The 17965-nt window shown below is 43.7% G+C and overlaps 1 protein-coding gene across 1 annotated transcript in view; it reads right to left on the reverse strand.

Moving 5' to 3' along the window:
* Positions 1–892: 892 nt before the first annotated feature.
* Positions 893–17965, reverse strand: part of EFCAB12 (EF-hand calcium binding domain 12) — a 54573-nt gene continuing 37500 nt past the window's right edge. The window contains exons 7-9 of the mRNA XM_006901048.1: positions 6189–6342; positions 3121–3177; positions 893–1151 (exon numbers count right to left, since the gene is read on the reverse strand). Coding sequence (XP_006901110.1) covers positions 893–1151; positions 3121–3177; positions 6189–6342 — 470 coding nt within the window. The remainder of the gene's footprint in view (positions 1152–3120; positions 3178–6188; positions 6343–17965) is intronic.

The raw sequence follows: 17965 nt of genomic DNA on the forward strand, positions 1-17965 counted from the left end.
CATCTCACATAATTTGGGCTTGTTCTCGGGAGGTGCCCGTCCTCGGAAAAAGATGTCATACTGGGAAAGGTAGAGGGTGAGAGAAAGAGAGGAAGGCTCTCTGTATGAAGGCATGATGGTCAGCATGGCAGAGACAGAGGACTAGTGCAGGAGAGAGGTACGTGTGAGTCTGTTTATTATAGGATCATTTTTAGTTGTATTTGATTTGATGGCACCTAACAGCTACATCATATATATGTTTGAACGGCATGCCAGTGCAAAGGTATACACTCTGACTCTACAAGCGGCTCGTCAGAAGATGGGCAGTCTCCTCTCGTGCTGTTTATGGCTGCCAAAAACCAGCTGGTGAAGGGTCAGCTATGGGTTGGTTCCAACGTTACAGCAATCAGTTGAGTTAGTTGAATTTAACCCAAATGGCACAGTGTTTGGGAGTAAGGAACTGCTTTATTTCACAAAGGAGAGCACAGGGTACCCACGCTGCCTATTGCCTCCCTGCAGGCACTGTAATTCCAAAGCAAAACCTAGAAGGTGCCAGGCAGGTATCCCTACCAGTGTGCCAGCAGACTCACACCTCCTGTGTTCCTCCGAAACCCCCCTTTCCAAACACCCCTCTGGCCACTCTTGAGCAAGAAATCACTCAGCTGGGTTTTAGATCTTGTGTAAAACACACCAAGCTGGTTTATTTCAAAAGAGGGTAGGGAAGAAAACCCTACAAACTTCCACATCGTCCCCTGGACACATTTAGACTTGGAGACACTGGTCCTGGGGCCATCTCATTGGAAATATTTGGGTTTTGTCTGGTTCTTTTACATTCCTGTTTCTACGGCTTCAAGCTGTTGGCTGCATTGGCCTCTGGCCCCTGGAAGGCTGGTTCCAGTCACCCTGGGCTGCTCTAGCTGTCAGAGTAGACCTTGCAGGCATCATGATAGCCATAGATCATGTACTTATTGTTCCATATGGGCCACCAGCGGTCTGGGTGGTAGGTGGCTGAATAGGCAGGGGGCTGGTGTTGCACCTGGCTGAAGATTGCCAGGCTCCGGTCTGTGGCCACAGAGGGCAGGTACAGCCTCAGCTTGTCCAGGAGGTGGCCCGGCCAGAAGAAGTTAGGGTGTGTTGGCTGATGACCACTGGAGCCCTTTGACTGCAGCTTCCTGGAAAATCAAAAGACACAGAGAAGGACATTATGGTGGGACAGGAAGGGACCAGGCCGCCTTCTCAAACAAGCAAGCAGACGGTAGCAATTTAGTGGAGCTTTGGCCTCGTACCAGGTGCATCAGTGTCTCGATCCTCACACCAGTTCCATGAGTCCTATTGTCCTGCCCACTTAGGGTAGTTCCAGTGAGGAACTCAAGTCCAGGGAGGCTCAGTCACCCTGCCAAGAGCACACTGTGAATAAGTGGCAGAGTGCAGGCCTGAACTCCAGTCAACTGCCTCATGATAAAGTCAATAGAGAATTTATTGTTTTAACAGTTTTTGTGTAGACAATTCAGTAACAGTAAATCCATTCAATGTTGTGCTACCAGATCTTTTTTATCACCCCAAAGCGGAACTCTACCCATGAAACCCTAACTCCCCTTTACTCTCTACACCCCAAGCCCTGATGCCTCTATTCTACATTCTGTCTCTGAATTTGCCTGAACATGCCAATATGTCTTGGAGAAAGTGAAATCGGAGTGAGTGCTCCTTAAAGGCAAAGATAGCGAAGCTTTGTCTCACGTACATTGGGCATGTTGTTAGGAAAGGGACATCATGCTTGGAAAGGTCAGTGAAAGAAAGGAAGACTCTCAATGAGATGGACTGACACGATGACTGCAGCGATGGGCTCAACTGTGTCAGAGATGATGAGGATGGCATAGGATAGGACCCTGTTCAGATCTGCTGTTCATAGTGATGCTATGAGTTATACTTGACTCAATGGCACCTAACATTAACAGGTACCTCATAATAATTGAAACAGTATTTGTCCTTTTGTAGCTGGCTTACTTCACTCTGCATCATGCCATCAATATTAAAGCCCATGCTCTGAAGCACACATGACCTATTTTTAGAGTCACTTTAGTGTGATCAGAGCGCCACTCAGTTTAAGTTCCTACTCTGCCCCTGAATAGATGTGTAACTTTGGCAAGAGAGTTATTCTTTCTATACCTCAGTTTCTTGTTCTGTAAAATGGGTATGTTAAAAGTAACTCATGTTGTAGGGTTAGCAAGAGAATGAAGATATGTAAACACATCTGAAACACCCTGCATACTCTCCTTGGCCCTCTGAAAGTGATGGTTAACTACCTCTCAGCTCCTTGCATCAAGCAACAGTTAAAAGCTTCATAACAGGGTCTATTTGCCCTTAGGAACAAGCATGGGATTAACAAAGTCCACTTTTCTAGAGCATCTTTTTACTTGAAAATGTAAGAGGAAAGAAATATCAATTTTTACATTAAAATGAGCATAGTTTTGGTACCAGAAGGAAATTTGGTAGAGACTTTGCCCTTAGGTTTGCTTTGAGCTGCTCTCTCTCTGGACTCCAGCTTGGAGATGAACCACTTACAGTGTTCTCATTTGTAAAAAAGGAGCAGTTTGCAACTCACAATCTGGCATTTAACCTTAGTAACAGTCCTGCAGGGTGCTCTGGTGGCCCAGTGTTAAGGAGCTGGGTGTTAATCCAAAGGCATGCACTTTGAATCCACCAGATATTCAGTGGGAGAAAGATGGACAAATTCCTCCCGCATGATTTGCAGCCTCTGAAAACCTGCTAGAGGGTCAGCTACGAGTTGGTTCCAACCTGTTAGCACATAACAGCAATAACAGCCCTGCAAAGTATATACACACTTGAAGCAGAGGAAACAATTCCAAAGAGAAAGGGCTTGCCAATATCAAGAACAAGGCAATGGCAGAACCAGGCATCACATTATGATATCTTGACTCCTGTACTAATAAGACCTTTGCCTCAAAGACGGTATTTGAGTTTTCATGGATTTCTGTGACATCAATGCTGCTAATGTCTTTGGCTCCTTCCGGCTGGAGTCTGAGACCAACTTCTCCAGTGGGGCAGCTTTTGACATGCAGGTGGCCAAGCAGCCCTTCAAAGTACCCTCCATTCTTCCAAAGTACCATGATTACCACAAACCTAGTGAATTCCTCAAACTCCTTAAAGCACATCTTCTTCATTTTCTTTTTCTTCTTCCTAGAGGAGAAGAGAGAGGTATTTTTTTTTTCAGGAGAGGGGAATAGGGTGGGGCTTGCAGAAATCTATCTGGAAGAGAAGGTCACCGACGTGAGGCCTGACTGACTGTCCAGGCTCTAGGGGAGACACACCACCAGTGTGTGTGGGCTGCCCAGACCCAACATCAGCACCCAGCTTGCCAAGTGGTTTGGAGCAAGTCACATTACCTTTCTGAGCCAGGGTTCCCACATCCCTCGGAGGTAGTTAGGAGGGACACTTAATAAACTAACTCAGCTTATTGCTGTTGACTTGAAATCAACTCATAGCTGAACTTCCTTTCAAGGGTGAAAATCAAACAGGAGTAGCTTGCCCATCTCTCTCCTGAGGATTCAGTCCCCCAGAGAGATGAGCCTTTAGGTTAGCTCTGCAAAAGTCCACCAGAGCTTCCTGATTAATAAACAAATGTTGCTGTGTTATGTACCATCGAGTCAGAACTGACCCATAAGTGGTTGACAAATTAGAACACTTTGACTTCTGCTTCCACCGCCAGAGGATGAGGATGGCAAAATTATCCTTAAAACTTAAAACTTCGGGCCTATGCACATCCAAAGCTTCTCCAACAGGGTAAAAAGGGAAGCCACAGACTGGGAAAAAGTATTTGGGAATGACATGTCAGATAAGGGACTTATATCTAGAATTTATAAAATACTTGAGTGCCACAAAAAGATAAAGGTACAGGATATGAACAGACACTTCACCAAAGATGACATTCAGATGGCCAACAAGCACATGAAGAAATGTTCAAAATCCCTAGCTCTAAGAGGGATGCAAATCAAAACAACTCTGAAATACCATCTCACCCCAGTAAGACTAGCAAAATTTAACAGAACAGCAAGCAACAAATGCTGGTGAGGTTGCGGAGAAACTGGAACCCTTATTCCCTGTTAGTGGGAGTGTAAAATGGTGCAACCACTGTGGAAAGCAGTATGGCGCTTTCTCAAAAAGTTGCAAATAGAGATACCATTTGACCCAGCAATTCCACTACTGGGAATATACCCCAAAGAGACCATAACTGACATCCAAGCAGATATATGCACATCCATGTTTATTGTGGCTTGATTCACAAATAGCAAGGAGTTGGAAACAACCTAAGTGCCCATCAACAAACGAATGGATAGAGAAGCTGTGGTATATTCACACAATGGAGTACTATGCTGCATTGAAGAACAAGGAACTCATGCAATATTATTCAAAATGGGTGACCCTGGGGGACATTATGCTGAGTGAAGTATCTCAGTCACAAAAGGACAAATATTATATGGTGCCACTGTTGTAGAATGAGGCTGACATCGGGGTGGGTGTAGGACTGAGAAAAACTGGATAAATTATGTTTACTGCATTGAAACAGATGAGGGAGCGAATAATTGAAAAGCGATGTATGATAGGGTATTATGGTTATCACAAGAGTCCAGAATTAAGGTTGCATAGTGGAGTGTACTTGGGGCAGTGGAGGGATGTGGGGGGATTGTATACCAAAGAAAGAATTTTCCTTTTACTTTTCAAAGAGAGAAGCAAACTGGCGGGTGGGGAGGAGGGCTGAGCAGGGAGAAAAGTACAACATTGAATGAATGGAAATCCAAAGTCTCTGTAAATGTTCATTAAAATTATTAAAATAAAATCTAAAAACAAAACAAAACAAAACTTCGGGCCTGACAGACACTGAATCAGTCACAACATTTTTTTCTGCCAAGCCTGCATCTGGTCTCCCAATCTTTACCAACTCAATCTGAGGAGCAAAATGAAACCAATGTCCACCCCTTCCAAAGGAGACTGCTCCTTTCTTAGCTGTGGTCTATGAGTGGACATAGTAACCCTACAGGACAGAGTCTACTCTGGCCTAGAGGATTTTATAGCCTATAAATCTTTATAGAGGCTGGCTGCTTTATCCTTCTTCTGCTGGTCAGCTGGTGTGTTCAAATGACTTCAGTTAGCAGCTGATCTTTTAACTTCTGCACTTCCATGGGCTCCTCCGAGTCCACAGGGCCACCATGATTCAGAAATGTCAAGGAGTACCCCTCATTTTTTTAAAGTCTCATTTTATTCATCATTTTCTACCCTTATCTAAAAGTTACAAATCCTCTGGCTGGATTTCAACAGTAGGATCTCCTTCCCACCCTATTTCTCATTCCTCATTTTTAAAAAAATGTTTATTATTAATTTCAGTGAAAATTTACAGAGACTTCGGATTTCCATTCATTCATTGTTACACTTTTCTCCCCTCCCAACCCTCCCCCTAGTACACTACCCTCTTGGAAAAATACAAGAAAAATTCTTTCATTGTTTTATAAACCCACCCCCCAGGTCCACTCCACTATGCAGCCTTAATTCTGGACTCCTATCATGAATATAATACCTAATCACATATCCCTTTTTAAACAGTTTTCTCCCTCATCTGTTTCAATGCAATATGTATTATTGAACCCATCTTTCTCAGTCTCCTCCCAAACCGAGGTCAGTCCTGTTTTACAACAGTGGCACCATGCAGTATTTGTTCTTTTGCGACTAAGATACTTCACTCAGCATAATGTCCTCCAGGGTCGCCCATTTTGAATATTGCATGAGTTCCTTGTTCTTCAATGCAGCATAGTAGTTCATGTGTGAATATACCACAGTTTCTCTATCCATTCGTTTGTTGATGGGCATTTAGGTTGTTTCCAGCTCCTTGCTATTGTGAACAAAGCTGCGATAAACATGGGTGTGCATATCCCTCATTTTTATAATAAAGTTTCTTCTTTTCATTGTCTCCAAAGACCCAGAGGTCCTCTAGACTGTGGTCAGCAGAACAATTGCGGAGGCACTAAGGTGTGGAGGCCATGACTCCGAGAAAGGTGTCCAGGGTGGGATGACCAGTGAGGGATGGTGAAGAGGCTGGTGTCCTCTGTGTCTGAAAAGACTCCCCTCGGTCCCTGGGGCTGAGAGGACATTGAGGGAATAGGAGGCAGGAGATGGGGGGAGAAAGGTCTGAAACTCACTTCTTGGTCTTCTTAGCCACACTGGTTCCTTGGGGCCTGAGCAGAGACTGGTTCAGAACACCAAGCTTCAAGTCAGAGTAGTAGCCCCCTGGCTGCCGGAGGGGGCACACACTGTCTTTCAGGAGAATAATCCTGTCTCCAGGGTACAGTAAGGCTGTCAGCATCAAGAGAAGCAAAGACCATTAGCTCCAGACTGCTCCCCACTCACTCCTTCCCTGAGTGCAGGAGTCTCTGCCTTGAAGGGCTATCCAATTGCTGTTAAGCCAACTCCCACTTCTGAAAACTCTGTCAGAATAGAACTGTGTAGCAGATAATTTTTTTTCCATTTTTTAAAAGCCAACTTCCATTTCTGGAAACTCTGTGTCAGACTAGAACTGTTGCAACAGATCATTTTCTTTTCTTTTTTTTACCCCTCCCCCATTTTTGTTGTTACTGTTATTGAGAATATACATAGCAGAACATATGACAATTCGACAATTTGCCTGTGTACAATTCAGTGACACCGATTACATTCTTCAAGTATGCAAACATTTCCACTCTCCCTTTTCTAAACTTTTTCCCCAATATAAATTTACTGCTTCCTAAGTTTTCTGTTCAGTCTTTAAAACTGCTTTTATCAGTTTGATCCTACATAAGTTCTTAGAAGAAAATAATGGAGGGAGGGGAAAGAAAAAGAAAGAAAAGCAAGAAACAATGTTCAAGGCAGACATTTTTTAGTAATAGAGTTAAATCACTATTTGGTTCTAAATCTTCTCCAGTTTGGAGCTCCTGTATGAAGCAATTGGATTCTGGAGGGTAAGTTCTCTTTATTTGAAAGTCAGGTGTAAACTGTTGGGTCATTTTTTGTTTTGTTAACAATCATGTGTGCAAGCTAATTGGTCACCTGAATTTAGTCAACAACCAGCTGTGTGCTGAAAGCCTCTTGTTTAAGTCATTCAGGACCTGATGGTCAGGCCTTTGTATTTAAAAATTGGTTGCAGCTGTTGGACCTGCTGTTAATTGTGCTTGGGAAGAACATTGTTCTAAGCGGTACACCTCTTGTCTGTCAGTTTGCTGTACTGAGATAACTTGGTGTTGCTGTGATACTGAACACTGAGCCACTGGTGTGTCAAATGTCATAATGGTTATTCATGGTGGACAGAGTTTTGTAGAGCTCCCAGATTAAGACAGGCTTGGAAGAAGGGTTGGCATCCACTTCTTAAACAACAGGCCTTTGGAAACTCTATGAAATTAGAGAAATGATAATAGTTATAGAACAGGGTTCAGATCCTTTGTTCATAGGGTTGCTATGAGTCGTACTTGGCTGGACGGCACTTAACAAGTTTTCTTCACTTTCTGCAAACAAGATTGTGCCATCTGCATAATGTAGATTGTTGATAAGTCTTTCTCCAATCCTGGTGCCACATTCATCTTCAAATAGTTTAGCTTCTTAAATTATTTGCTCAGCGTGTAGATTAAATAGATATTGAAGAAGACTTGAAGCACTTACTGAAGATCAAAGACTACAAGCTTTGTTATGAATTACAGCTCAATATCAAGAAGGGGAAAAATCCTATATCTGGACTAGCAAGCAAAATCATGGTAGATAAAGATTGAAGTTCCCAGTGATTTAATTTTACTTGGATCTATTATCAACAACTGTGATAGCAGCAGTCAAGAAATCCAACGACACAGTGTATTGGGCAAATCTTCCCAATGCCAGGGACCTGCCAGGGACCTCTTTAAGTGCTAAAGAGCAAGGATGAGGTTGAGCCATAATATTTTCATTCAGCTCATATACATGGTGGGCACCATGAAATCATAAACCTAATCCCCAACCCCAAGAAGCCAAATCCCATGACGTATGCCATAGGGCGTTCAGTGGCTGATTTTTCAAAAGTAGACTATAAGGCCTTTCTTTTAAGGCACCCATGGGCAGATCTGAATTTCCAAACTTTGAGTTAGTAGGCAAACGTTAACTGCTTGCTCCTCCAGTGTCTTTCATTTGAGGGTGAAGGAGGGGCTTTTTATTTTATGGAGTTGGTTGGTTGTTAAATAAGCCACATTTTAATTTTAACGTTTAATTTTATAAGGTTTTTGTTCTTATATACATTTTTAAAGCTTTTCCTTTTTAAATAATTGGAAGCAGGAGTGGCATCCACTTCCTAAACAACATGCCTCTGGAAACTCTATGAACTTTGATAAATCATGATAGTTATAGAAAGGCTTCAGACCTTTTGTTCATAGGTCATGCTCAACTTGACTACAATCAACAACAAAATTCACAAAGAGAAATCGCTTGTACCCTCCACTCAACTTCTCCCAGTGGTAACATCAGAGATGATACTTGTGAAAATGGCATGACAAAACCATCCGGCCTCCTCTACCTTCATGACAGGAGAAAGAATTGCACCAGCCTCAGTCCAAAGCTGATTCCTATGATGTGGAGGACAAACATACCTCAATTCTCCAGTCTTCTTACCATTTCTGGCACCAGCCATTCTCCCACAGCAATCTTCTCCTGAGTTTGATAACTTGTTGCAACGGCCATGCAAAATATACTCAGACAATATTAAGAATTATTTATCATGTTTATTGTCCTTGTTGTTGATTGCTTTCTTGTGGAGCATGACTCATGGTAGCTCGATGAACAAAAAGCCTGAAGCCCCTCAACAACTATCACACATTTATCAAAGTTCATAGAGTTTCCGAAGACATGTTGTTTAGAAAGTAGATGCTACTCCTGCTTAGAGAAGTAATAAGTTACAGTTCAGGATCAAGAATGCCATAATTGTGCCTTTCTAATGTTACTAATCCCCTGCAGGCTTGTCTATTGTCTATTGTTTGGCTGAAAATTGAGACAAAGAAATGAGTTTTGTTCCACATTTGAAAGGTGACTAAGGGCCATAGGCTCAGGGGTTTCTTTCACCAGTCCCTACAAGGGAGAAGGTGGGAAGAGTACAATTGGATAACGGGAATTGCAATCAATGTTATAAAATAAAAATGTGTATGCATGGCTGAATGGACGACAAAGCTGCTTTGTAAACTTTTACACAAATCATATTTTTTTAAAAAAAATCTATGATACATCTTGTGGGGGAAAGGGGAGAAAGAATGACTCAGGATATAATTTGATCAGGCCACCTGTTCAGCTATATGCCTGGAGACAACAAGCCTTGCCCTGTCCTTCAGGCCCTCAGCTTCCACCCTGCTCTGGAAGGTATCATACAGTTCTTTGGCTCCACTGATAAGTTCCCAGAGCAACCCAACTTAGCCAAAATTCATTGCTTAGCTGAGAGGAGTTTACTTTGCCTACTCAGCCATAAGCCGCTGATAGGCTCCACAAGTACCCACCCAGAGGCACCCCGCACTGCCACCAAGCCTTCTGAAACAGCGGGCTTAGCTTTCTCACCCTCTGGGCCTGGGAGACTATTGCACCAGCCACCTCCTTCCCTCCTTCCTCCATTCTCTATACTCTCTGGGTCAAGAAGGTTCTCAGAGAAGGTATTCTGTGTTCCACTCCTAGCTCTTCTTTCTTGATGAAAATTAGGACTCTTCTTTCTACTTCTGACTCATTTTCAATCTAGTGGATGGCCAAAGCGACCAATCATCCCCTTGTCAGGCTTTCACATGCCTTATTTGCATAGCCTCAATATAACTTATTTACATTGTGTGTCATCTAGTTGAAACAGACTCATAGCTGCCCCTCCAGCAGGTTTTCAGAGGCAGTAAATCACAGGGGAGGAGACTGCCCATCCTTCTCCTGAGGAACAGTTGATGGAGTGGACAATGTGCCTTTGGGATCGCAGCATCTTACCACCAGGCCACCAGAGCTCCCTATTTACATTATAGGCAAGCTGTCAAATCCCTTTGGCAGGTCACAAACATTGTATTTGCATAGCCACAATCATTTAGGGGGAAATACAAGGTGATAGCAAGAAAGGCCGTATAAAAATGATCCATCACAATGCAGTTTTGGATTTAATGGTGCCACTGCCTCTCACCCAAACGATAAGTTGAAATTTAGATCTTTGTCCTGGGAATTCGATCTTGTTGAGAAAAAAAAGTTATTTTTCTTTGGTCCTAAATCTAGTATCTTGAGTGGTATCTTATAAAGGAAAAGAATAAACCCCAAGAGACAAACACAGTGAAAACATCAGGTGAGGGTCCATCAAAAGACAAGGTTTCAAGAAGCTGAAAGAAGCAAAGATCTCCTGAAATCCACACACAGAGTCTTCCCAAGACTAGTCCGTGAATCTGAACTTCCAGCCTCCAAAACTGTGAGAAGATATATTTCTGCTTCAGAACTCTTTCTTCAGTTTCTTTTATGGCAGCAATAGGAAACCAAACATAACGAATGTAGTACAATAACAAAACCAGGAAATGGGTGTTGGTGTGACACTGTCAGCTGGAGGAGAGATGAGGGAGGCATGTGGGTAACCAGGCCAGCAATGGCCCTCAAGACTGGACGGACACGTCTGGGAGGACAGAGCTCCTGGTTGTGGACCTTATGAGAAGGATTCAACTATGGCTTCACTACGTTAGTGTAGACTTGTTTGTTGGGAATTTTCTCTGCTTTAAATTGGTCTCATAGAGATCTTTGGGAGAGTTTTCTAAGAAATTCTAGATAAAAAAAAGTACCAGTCTGGAGTTTCTGCAATTATTGGGCAGGGCCAAGATGTTAATGTGTCAAATTCTCTTGTTCTAAAATATGCAATAGAAGCTTACACTCTAGGTTGTTAATATTGTTACCTGGGATAGGAGACAGATTGTGCAAGTAAGAAGTGAGGAGAGGAAAAAACGAAACACCAACATTTTTTTAAAAGGTATACATAATTTTTTTTAAAAACAGCACTTCCATACCTATATGCAGAACAGATCATTTGGGAGGCTGGGCTCTATGAGGAGAAATGTGGCATCAGGGTTGAAGGACGATTCATTAACAACCTGCGTTATGCAGATGACACAACCCTGCTTGCTGAAACTGAGGAGGACCTGAAGCGCTTGCTGCAGAGGGTCAAGGGCTGTAGTCTTCAATATGGAGTGAAGGTCAACATCAAGAAAACAAAGATTCTCACCACTAGGCCAATTGACAGCATTATGATAGATGGTGAAGAGATTGAGATTGTTCACAGCTTTAGTTTGTTTGGCTCCACAATCAACACTCTTGATACCAGCAGCCAGGTAATCAAGAGATGAATTGCATTGGGAAAGTCTGCTGTCAGGGACTTCTCCAGAGTACTCAAGAGCAACGATGTCAGTCTGGAGACTAAGATTCGCCTGATCCAGGCCATGGTCTTCACAATTGCCTGCTATGTGTCAGAGAGCTGAACAGTGACTAGGGATGATAGAATGAGAATTGAGGCCTTTGAGCTCTGGTACTGGAGAAGAGTGTTGAATATACTATGCACTGCCAGAAAAACAAACAGATTCATCCTAGAGAGAGTGAAGATGGGCTGCTCCTTGGAGGCAAGGATTCTGAGGCTTCATCTGACATATTTTGGGCATGTTAAGGAGGGACCAGTCCTTGGAGAGGGACATCATGCTTGGGAGGGTGGAGGGACAGAGAAAGAGAGGAAGACCCGTGATGAGATGGCTTGATTCAGTGACCAGGGTAATGAGGGTAAGTGTGTCAGAGACAGTAAGATTGGCACAGGATAGAGAAGGTTTCAGGGCTATTGTACATAGGGTTGCTATGAGTTGCAAGTGACTCAACAACATATAACAACACCAACAACTTTTTAAAATACATACATTATTTTTAAAACTATGGCTTTAAAGTTATTTAATTTACTTTAAATCTCAAATTCATTGCCATTGAATAAGAATTGACTTATAGCTGACCTTTTGTTTGTTTTTTAGAGACTGCAAATCACACAGGAAACTGTCCACCTTTCTCCTTTGGAGCTGCTGGTAGACTCGAAATGTCTACCTTTGGATTAGCAGCACAACTCTCTACCACTAGGCCATCAGAGTTCCCCCACCAAACTATTAATTATGGTTCATTAGGATAAGGGAGATTTTTATTCTTAAGCTTTCAAAAGTTGTAAAATGAACAGATATCTTGTTTTAAAATTAGAAAGAAAAAGTAAATCAGAAAGGGAAAAAATGCTTTATTCATTGGTAGAGGGGGTATACCTTTGATGTTGTGTTTAAGGCCTGGAATCAGGCTAAGTCAGCTCTCTAGGGAAGAACCCAGACATGGAAGCTAGGCAGGCTGAAGCTCCCTGCACATAGCCCATCAGGGCCTCTGTCATAAAGACACCCAACAAATCATGGCCAACACAGAAATCAGGAACGGACTTGAGTTTTGTCTATTTAGAGCAATCAGAAGCAAAGACGATGGTTATGTGTAGCGTGAATGGCAGATCTTGAAGACAGAGGAAGCTCCCCAATGTAGGGTCCTGGAAGCTAGCCAAAGCTAGCAATCAAGAGACTCAACAGTGACTCAGTGCTGAAGAGTATCCAGACAGGAGAAGCAATACAGAAGACCTAGCTAGAGGAGTAAGTAGTCTAGGGCATACAGCAGGACCCACACAGTCAAGGTCAGTGGTCAGGGAAGAAGAAGCTTCAAGGAGGGAAGAAAAGTCATCTAGGAAAACCCAGTATCCAGAGTGGCAGGATCACCATCCTTCTCCACCCTCAGAGATGGCCAACCAGTGTGATGGACAGCCAGGGGGCCACGGAATGAAAGATTGTTTGTGGAGGACAGTGGCCATCCCCTGTGTTCTTGAAAGTCTGTCACATTTCCCCTTTATGGAACTAAGACACTACATATTTAATTTTTCTTTTTCTCCTAAGGATGCCGATGGCACAACTTTACTTGCTAAAATGAGGAGGACATTAAATGCTTGCTGCAGAAGTTCAAGGATTATAGTCTTCAGTATGCATTATAGCTCAACATCCAGAAGACAAAGATCCTCACCACAGGACCAAAAGTCAATGATAGATGGAGAAAGGACTGAAGCTGTTAATGATTTCATCTCCCTTGGATCAACAATCAACACCCTTGGTACTGGCAGTTAGGAAAACAGGAGACATATTTTCTTGGGTAAGTCTGCTGTCAGGGGCCTTTCCAGAATGCTGAAGAGCAACGAAGTTAGTTTGAAGACTAACATGCACCTGATTCAGGCCATCATCTTCTCAATAACCTGCTGTGGATCAGAAAGATGGACAATGAATAAAGATGACAGAAGAAGAATTGATGCCTTTGAGTAGTGGTGCTGGAGAAGAGTATTGAACACCTCATGGATTGCCAAAAGAAAAGAACAGATATGTCCTGGAATGGATCCAGACAGAGTACTCCTTGGAGGCAAGGATGATAAAGCTTCATTTTTAAAACTTCGGACATGTAGATAGGCAAGGCTATTCCTTGGAAAGGGATTTCATACTTGGGAAACTGGAGTATCAGTGAAGGAGGGGAAATCCCCCCCCCAAATGAGACAGATTGACATTGTGACCTCAGCAATGGGCTCCAAGGAATCAGAGATGGTGAGGATGGCACAGGATAAGGCAGGTTTTGGCTTGGCTGTTCATAGGGCCACTATGAGTCATACGTGACTCTAGAGCTCCTAACAACAACAATAACAAAACAAGGTGACAATTAACATGTCTTCCTAGTATGCATATGGATAGTATCCTATCACTCACAGCATTTGTACTTCAGGAGGGATCTTGAAGTTGCCTTTTTTTAACTATGAATGCAATTCCATTCATGCTCAATTTTTCATTCCCAGCATAGCACATCATGTGATTGTCTGATTCAAAATGGCCCAGGTTTATTCATCTCAGTTCACTGATGCCTAGAAAGTCAATCTTCATGCATTCCATTTCACTTTTCACAACTTCCATTTTCCCTACATTATTCATACTTAGTACATTCCATCTTCCAATTATTATGGTTGTTTCTAGCTGTTTCTACTAATTTTGAGTGACTACTTATCTGGGTTCTATGTCTAATACTGTAACTACCTACATTTCTCTGTTGATAGGGTTTTCAGAGGCCCATCATTTCAGAAGTAGATGGTGATTTCTTCTTCCTGGTCTACCTTAATCTAGGAGCTCTGTTGCAACCTCTCTTCCATAGGTGACCCTTCTGGTATCTGAGGCACTGATGGTATAGATTCCAGCATCAGAACACCCCTCCAACTACACCAGTACAGCAGACCGACAGACAAGTGCTGTATCAATTGGAGCAAATAATAACACCCAAGTCTATAAACATGTAAGATATTAAGTAATTGGCAACATGCAGATCATTCCCCAATAACTGAACTGACAGATAGGTGTTGTATCTTTAAAAGCAAACTGTAAAAACAACCAGGCATACAAAAATGGCTAGACTAGTGCATTGATATGGAACTAACAGAATTTCAAGCTGGCTTTAGAAGAAGCCATGGCACCAGAGATATCATCACTGATGTCAGATGGATCCTAGCTTAAAGCAAAGAAGAAATGGATCTATTTGCTGAAAACCATGAAGAATGTCTATTTGTGTTTTACTGACTATGCAAAGGCATTTGACTGTGTGGGTCATAACAAATTATGGCTCATATTGAGAAGAACGGGAATCCCAGAACGCTTAACTGTGCTAGTACACAATCTTTATAACTTGACCAAGAAGCTGTTGTCCAAACGGAGCAGGGGAACACTGCATAGTTTAAAACCAGGAAGTGTGTACATGAGAGTTATATCCTTTCTCTATATCGGTTCAATCTATGGTAAGCAAACAATTCACGAGCTGGACTGTATGAGGAAGAATGTGGCGTCAGGACTGGAGGACGACTCACTAACCTGTGTAATGCTGATGACACAAATTTGCTTGCTGAAATGAGGAGGATATGAAATGCTTGCTGTAGAAGATCAAGGACTACAGACTTTGGTATGAATTACATCTTAATCTCAAGACAACAAAGGTCCTCAATATAGGAAACAAAAGTCAATATTATGATAGATGGAGAAAGGATTGAAGCTATCAGTGATTTAATCTTGTTTTATCAACAATCATCATCCTTGGCACCACTGTTGTTGTTGTTGTTGTTGTCAAGTGCTGTTGAGTCGTAGGTGACTCATAGTGACCCTATGAAGGAGAGTACTCAACACTTGTGTGTCTCTCATCCTCTCTCCAGGTTCATAGGGTTTCCGGAGGCAAGCTATTACGGAAGTGGATGCTGCTCCTGCTTCCAAGCTTGTTTTAATTGGGAGTTTCACCCAACACTGTCCACCATGGGTAACCAACCATTAACGCATTTGACACACCAGCATCACAGTGTTCAGCCTCACAGCAACCACAAGTTACCGATGTATGGCAAGTGGACACACCAGAGTTATACGACTTAGAGGAATGTTTGAACAAAAACTACGAAAGACAGGCCAGAGGGAAGCTCTGGTGGCCTAGTGGCAAGAAGCTGCACTGCAATCCCAGAAGTACACAGTTCGAATCCACCAGATGCTCTGCTGGAGAAGGAGGGGCAATCTCCTCCTGTACCAGTCAGATTTGACGGAACACACACCCTTGACACTAGCAGTCAGGAAATTGGGAGACACATTGCACTGGGCAAGTCTGCTGCCAGGGACCTCTCCAGGATGCTGAAGAGCAGTGATTTCAATTTGAAGACTACGGTGCACCTGATTCAGGCCATCATCTTCTCAATCACCTCCTATGCATCAGAGAGCTGGATGATGAATAAGGATGACAGAAAAAGAATTTATGTCCTTGAGTTGTGCTGGAGAAGAGTATTGAATGTCCCATGAACTGCCAAAAGAACAAACAGATATATCTTGGAGAAAGTGCAGCCAGAGTGCCTCTTGAAGCCAAACATGGAGAAGTGTCATCTTTCAGACCTTGGACATTTGGTGAGGAAAGGTTATTCACTGGAGAGGAACATGATGCTTGGAAAGATGGGAGATCAGCAAAGGAGAGGAAGACCCCCAAGGCAATGGATTGACATGGTGACTTCAGCAATGGGCTTGAGTGTTTAAGAGATGATGAAGATGGCACGGTATGGGGCAGGATTTAGATTGGCTTGTTCATAGGGTCACTATGAGTCGTACTTGACATGATGGTACCTAACAACAACAAGGTGACAACAATCATGTTCTCTGAATGGCCACACCAAGACCACAATAGTTCCTTTTCACAAGGATCCTGAGAAAAAACTTTGCCCAGAGTATAACTTGCTCTTCGAAGTTTTTAAAGTCCAGAGAGCATGCTGCCTGATAAATTTAGTGGAGTCCATGGGTGCTGGCATTGCTAAGTGATCACCAGCAGGGGGCTAGTATTCCCACACACTCTACCCAGAGACCTGATGTGTGAGCCAAGTCTGCTTTGCTATATGGAAGCAACTCTTGCCTAAGTAGAAGCAGAACCAGTGGTAATACCAGGATTGAGGTCTGTTTTTGAGTAAGGGGCAAATGATCTGGGTAGGCGTCTCTCTCTCTCTCTTTTTTTTAACAGTAGCTTGTCTCCTGATGTCCTAGTCTTCCTCCCCTAGAACTGGGAAACATGCCTGGCCTAAGAAATGGTTTGGGAAATGCTCAATACATCTTAAACCAGCTTCAGGCAAGTCAATCCTGCCTCCTGGTGACCTCATGTATTTTAATGTCTAATCGTTCCAAAGATGTTCACCAAGTCTTTCTTCAAGGTACCTCTGAATAGGTTTGACTTAGCAAGTTTTCAGGGAACGGTATTAACCATTTACATTGCTAGGAAGTCCTTACTACACAAGTGCCCCTGGCGGGTTGACCCTGCTGCAAGCAGCGCCTGCCTTCATTCTGGCTGGTGACCAGCTACAGCGTGTGTCAGCCCAGGGGCCCCCTTGTCTCCTCTCTGTCCTTCCTGCAGGCAGGTGTGTGGGGAGGGCCTCCACAAAAGCTTGGCACATTCGGGCAGCGACTCCGGCCTGCCGACCAGCAGCCCTCTAATTCTCTCTGCCTGGCGCGCTGTGGTGCCTACACCATGGAAGGTGTTGAGAACTGCATCCCACTCACGACCAACAGACCTGCACTTCCCAGTGCAGCAAGCAAGTGGAGTTTTCTGTCCTGAAGTATCGAAGCAGTTCACTCAGCTCAAGCCCGGCACCCTTTTTGGGAAATACTAAAGAGATGGAAACCGAGGGACGTAATGATAAAACCCGGGTCCCCAAAGAGGAGGAGAACTACTGCACCAACGGCATCAGCAGCAAGACTTCCTGACCAGAGGATCCTGTACTGCATGAATGAGGCGGAGCTTGTGAGCATCCTGAGCATCCTGATGGAGGGCTGCAGACAGGAAAACCCTCCAAAGAAGGACCTGGTAATGGGGAGCGATGTCACCGAGGTCTCCTGAGGGCACCAGTGAGCATAAGGGACAGTGCCCCGCAGCATTAACCCCTCCCAGGGATCCCAGAATCTGACTCCACCCTCACCTGCAGCCAAAGCCCAGCAGACAAGGACGACACCCTGAAATAAGTCAGGGAGATGTTTTTCAACTGAGGAACAACTGGGACTTTTTGCTGAGAGCTGCTGAAGGACAGAGCTGTCTGCCCTCAGCCTCTGAATCCCTGGTGCAGCCGTGCTGGGCGGGGGGCACACCCACCCGTGGCACTGTCCTGGGAGCACATCCACAGTGTGGGGCATACTCACCCCCGGGGCACACTCCTGTGTGTGGGCACACCCACCCCAGGGCACTGTCACTCTGCAGGTTTTCCGTGCAGGACAATCCACCAGTCACTCTCCCCAGGGTTTATGCAGGTTAATTAAAGCAGACTTTGGAGAGAAGGAGAGAAAGAAAGACAGACAGAGAAGAGAGAGGAAATGAG

The sequence above is a fragment of the Elephantulus edwardii genome, unplaced genomic scaffold (genome assembly GCF_000299155.1).
Source record: "Elephantulus edwardii isolate Elephantulus edwardi_28Jun2011 unplaced genomic scaffold, EleEdw1.0 scaffold00306, whole genome shotgun sequence".
Taxonomy (NCBI): Eukaryota; Metazoa; Chordata; class Mammalia; order Macroscelidea; family Macroscelididae; genus Elephantulus; species Elephantulus edwardii.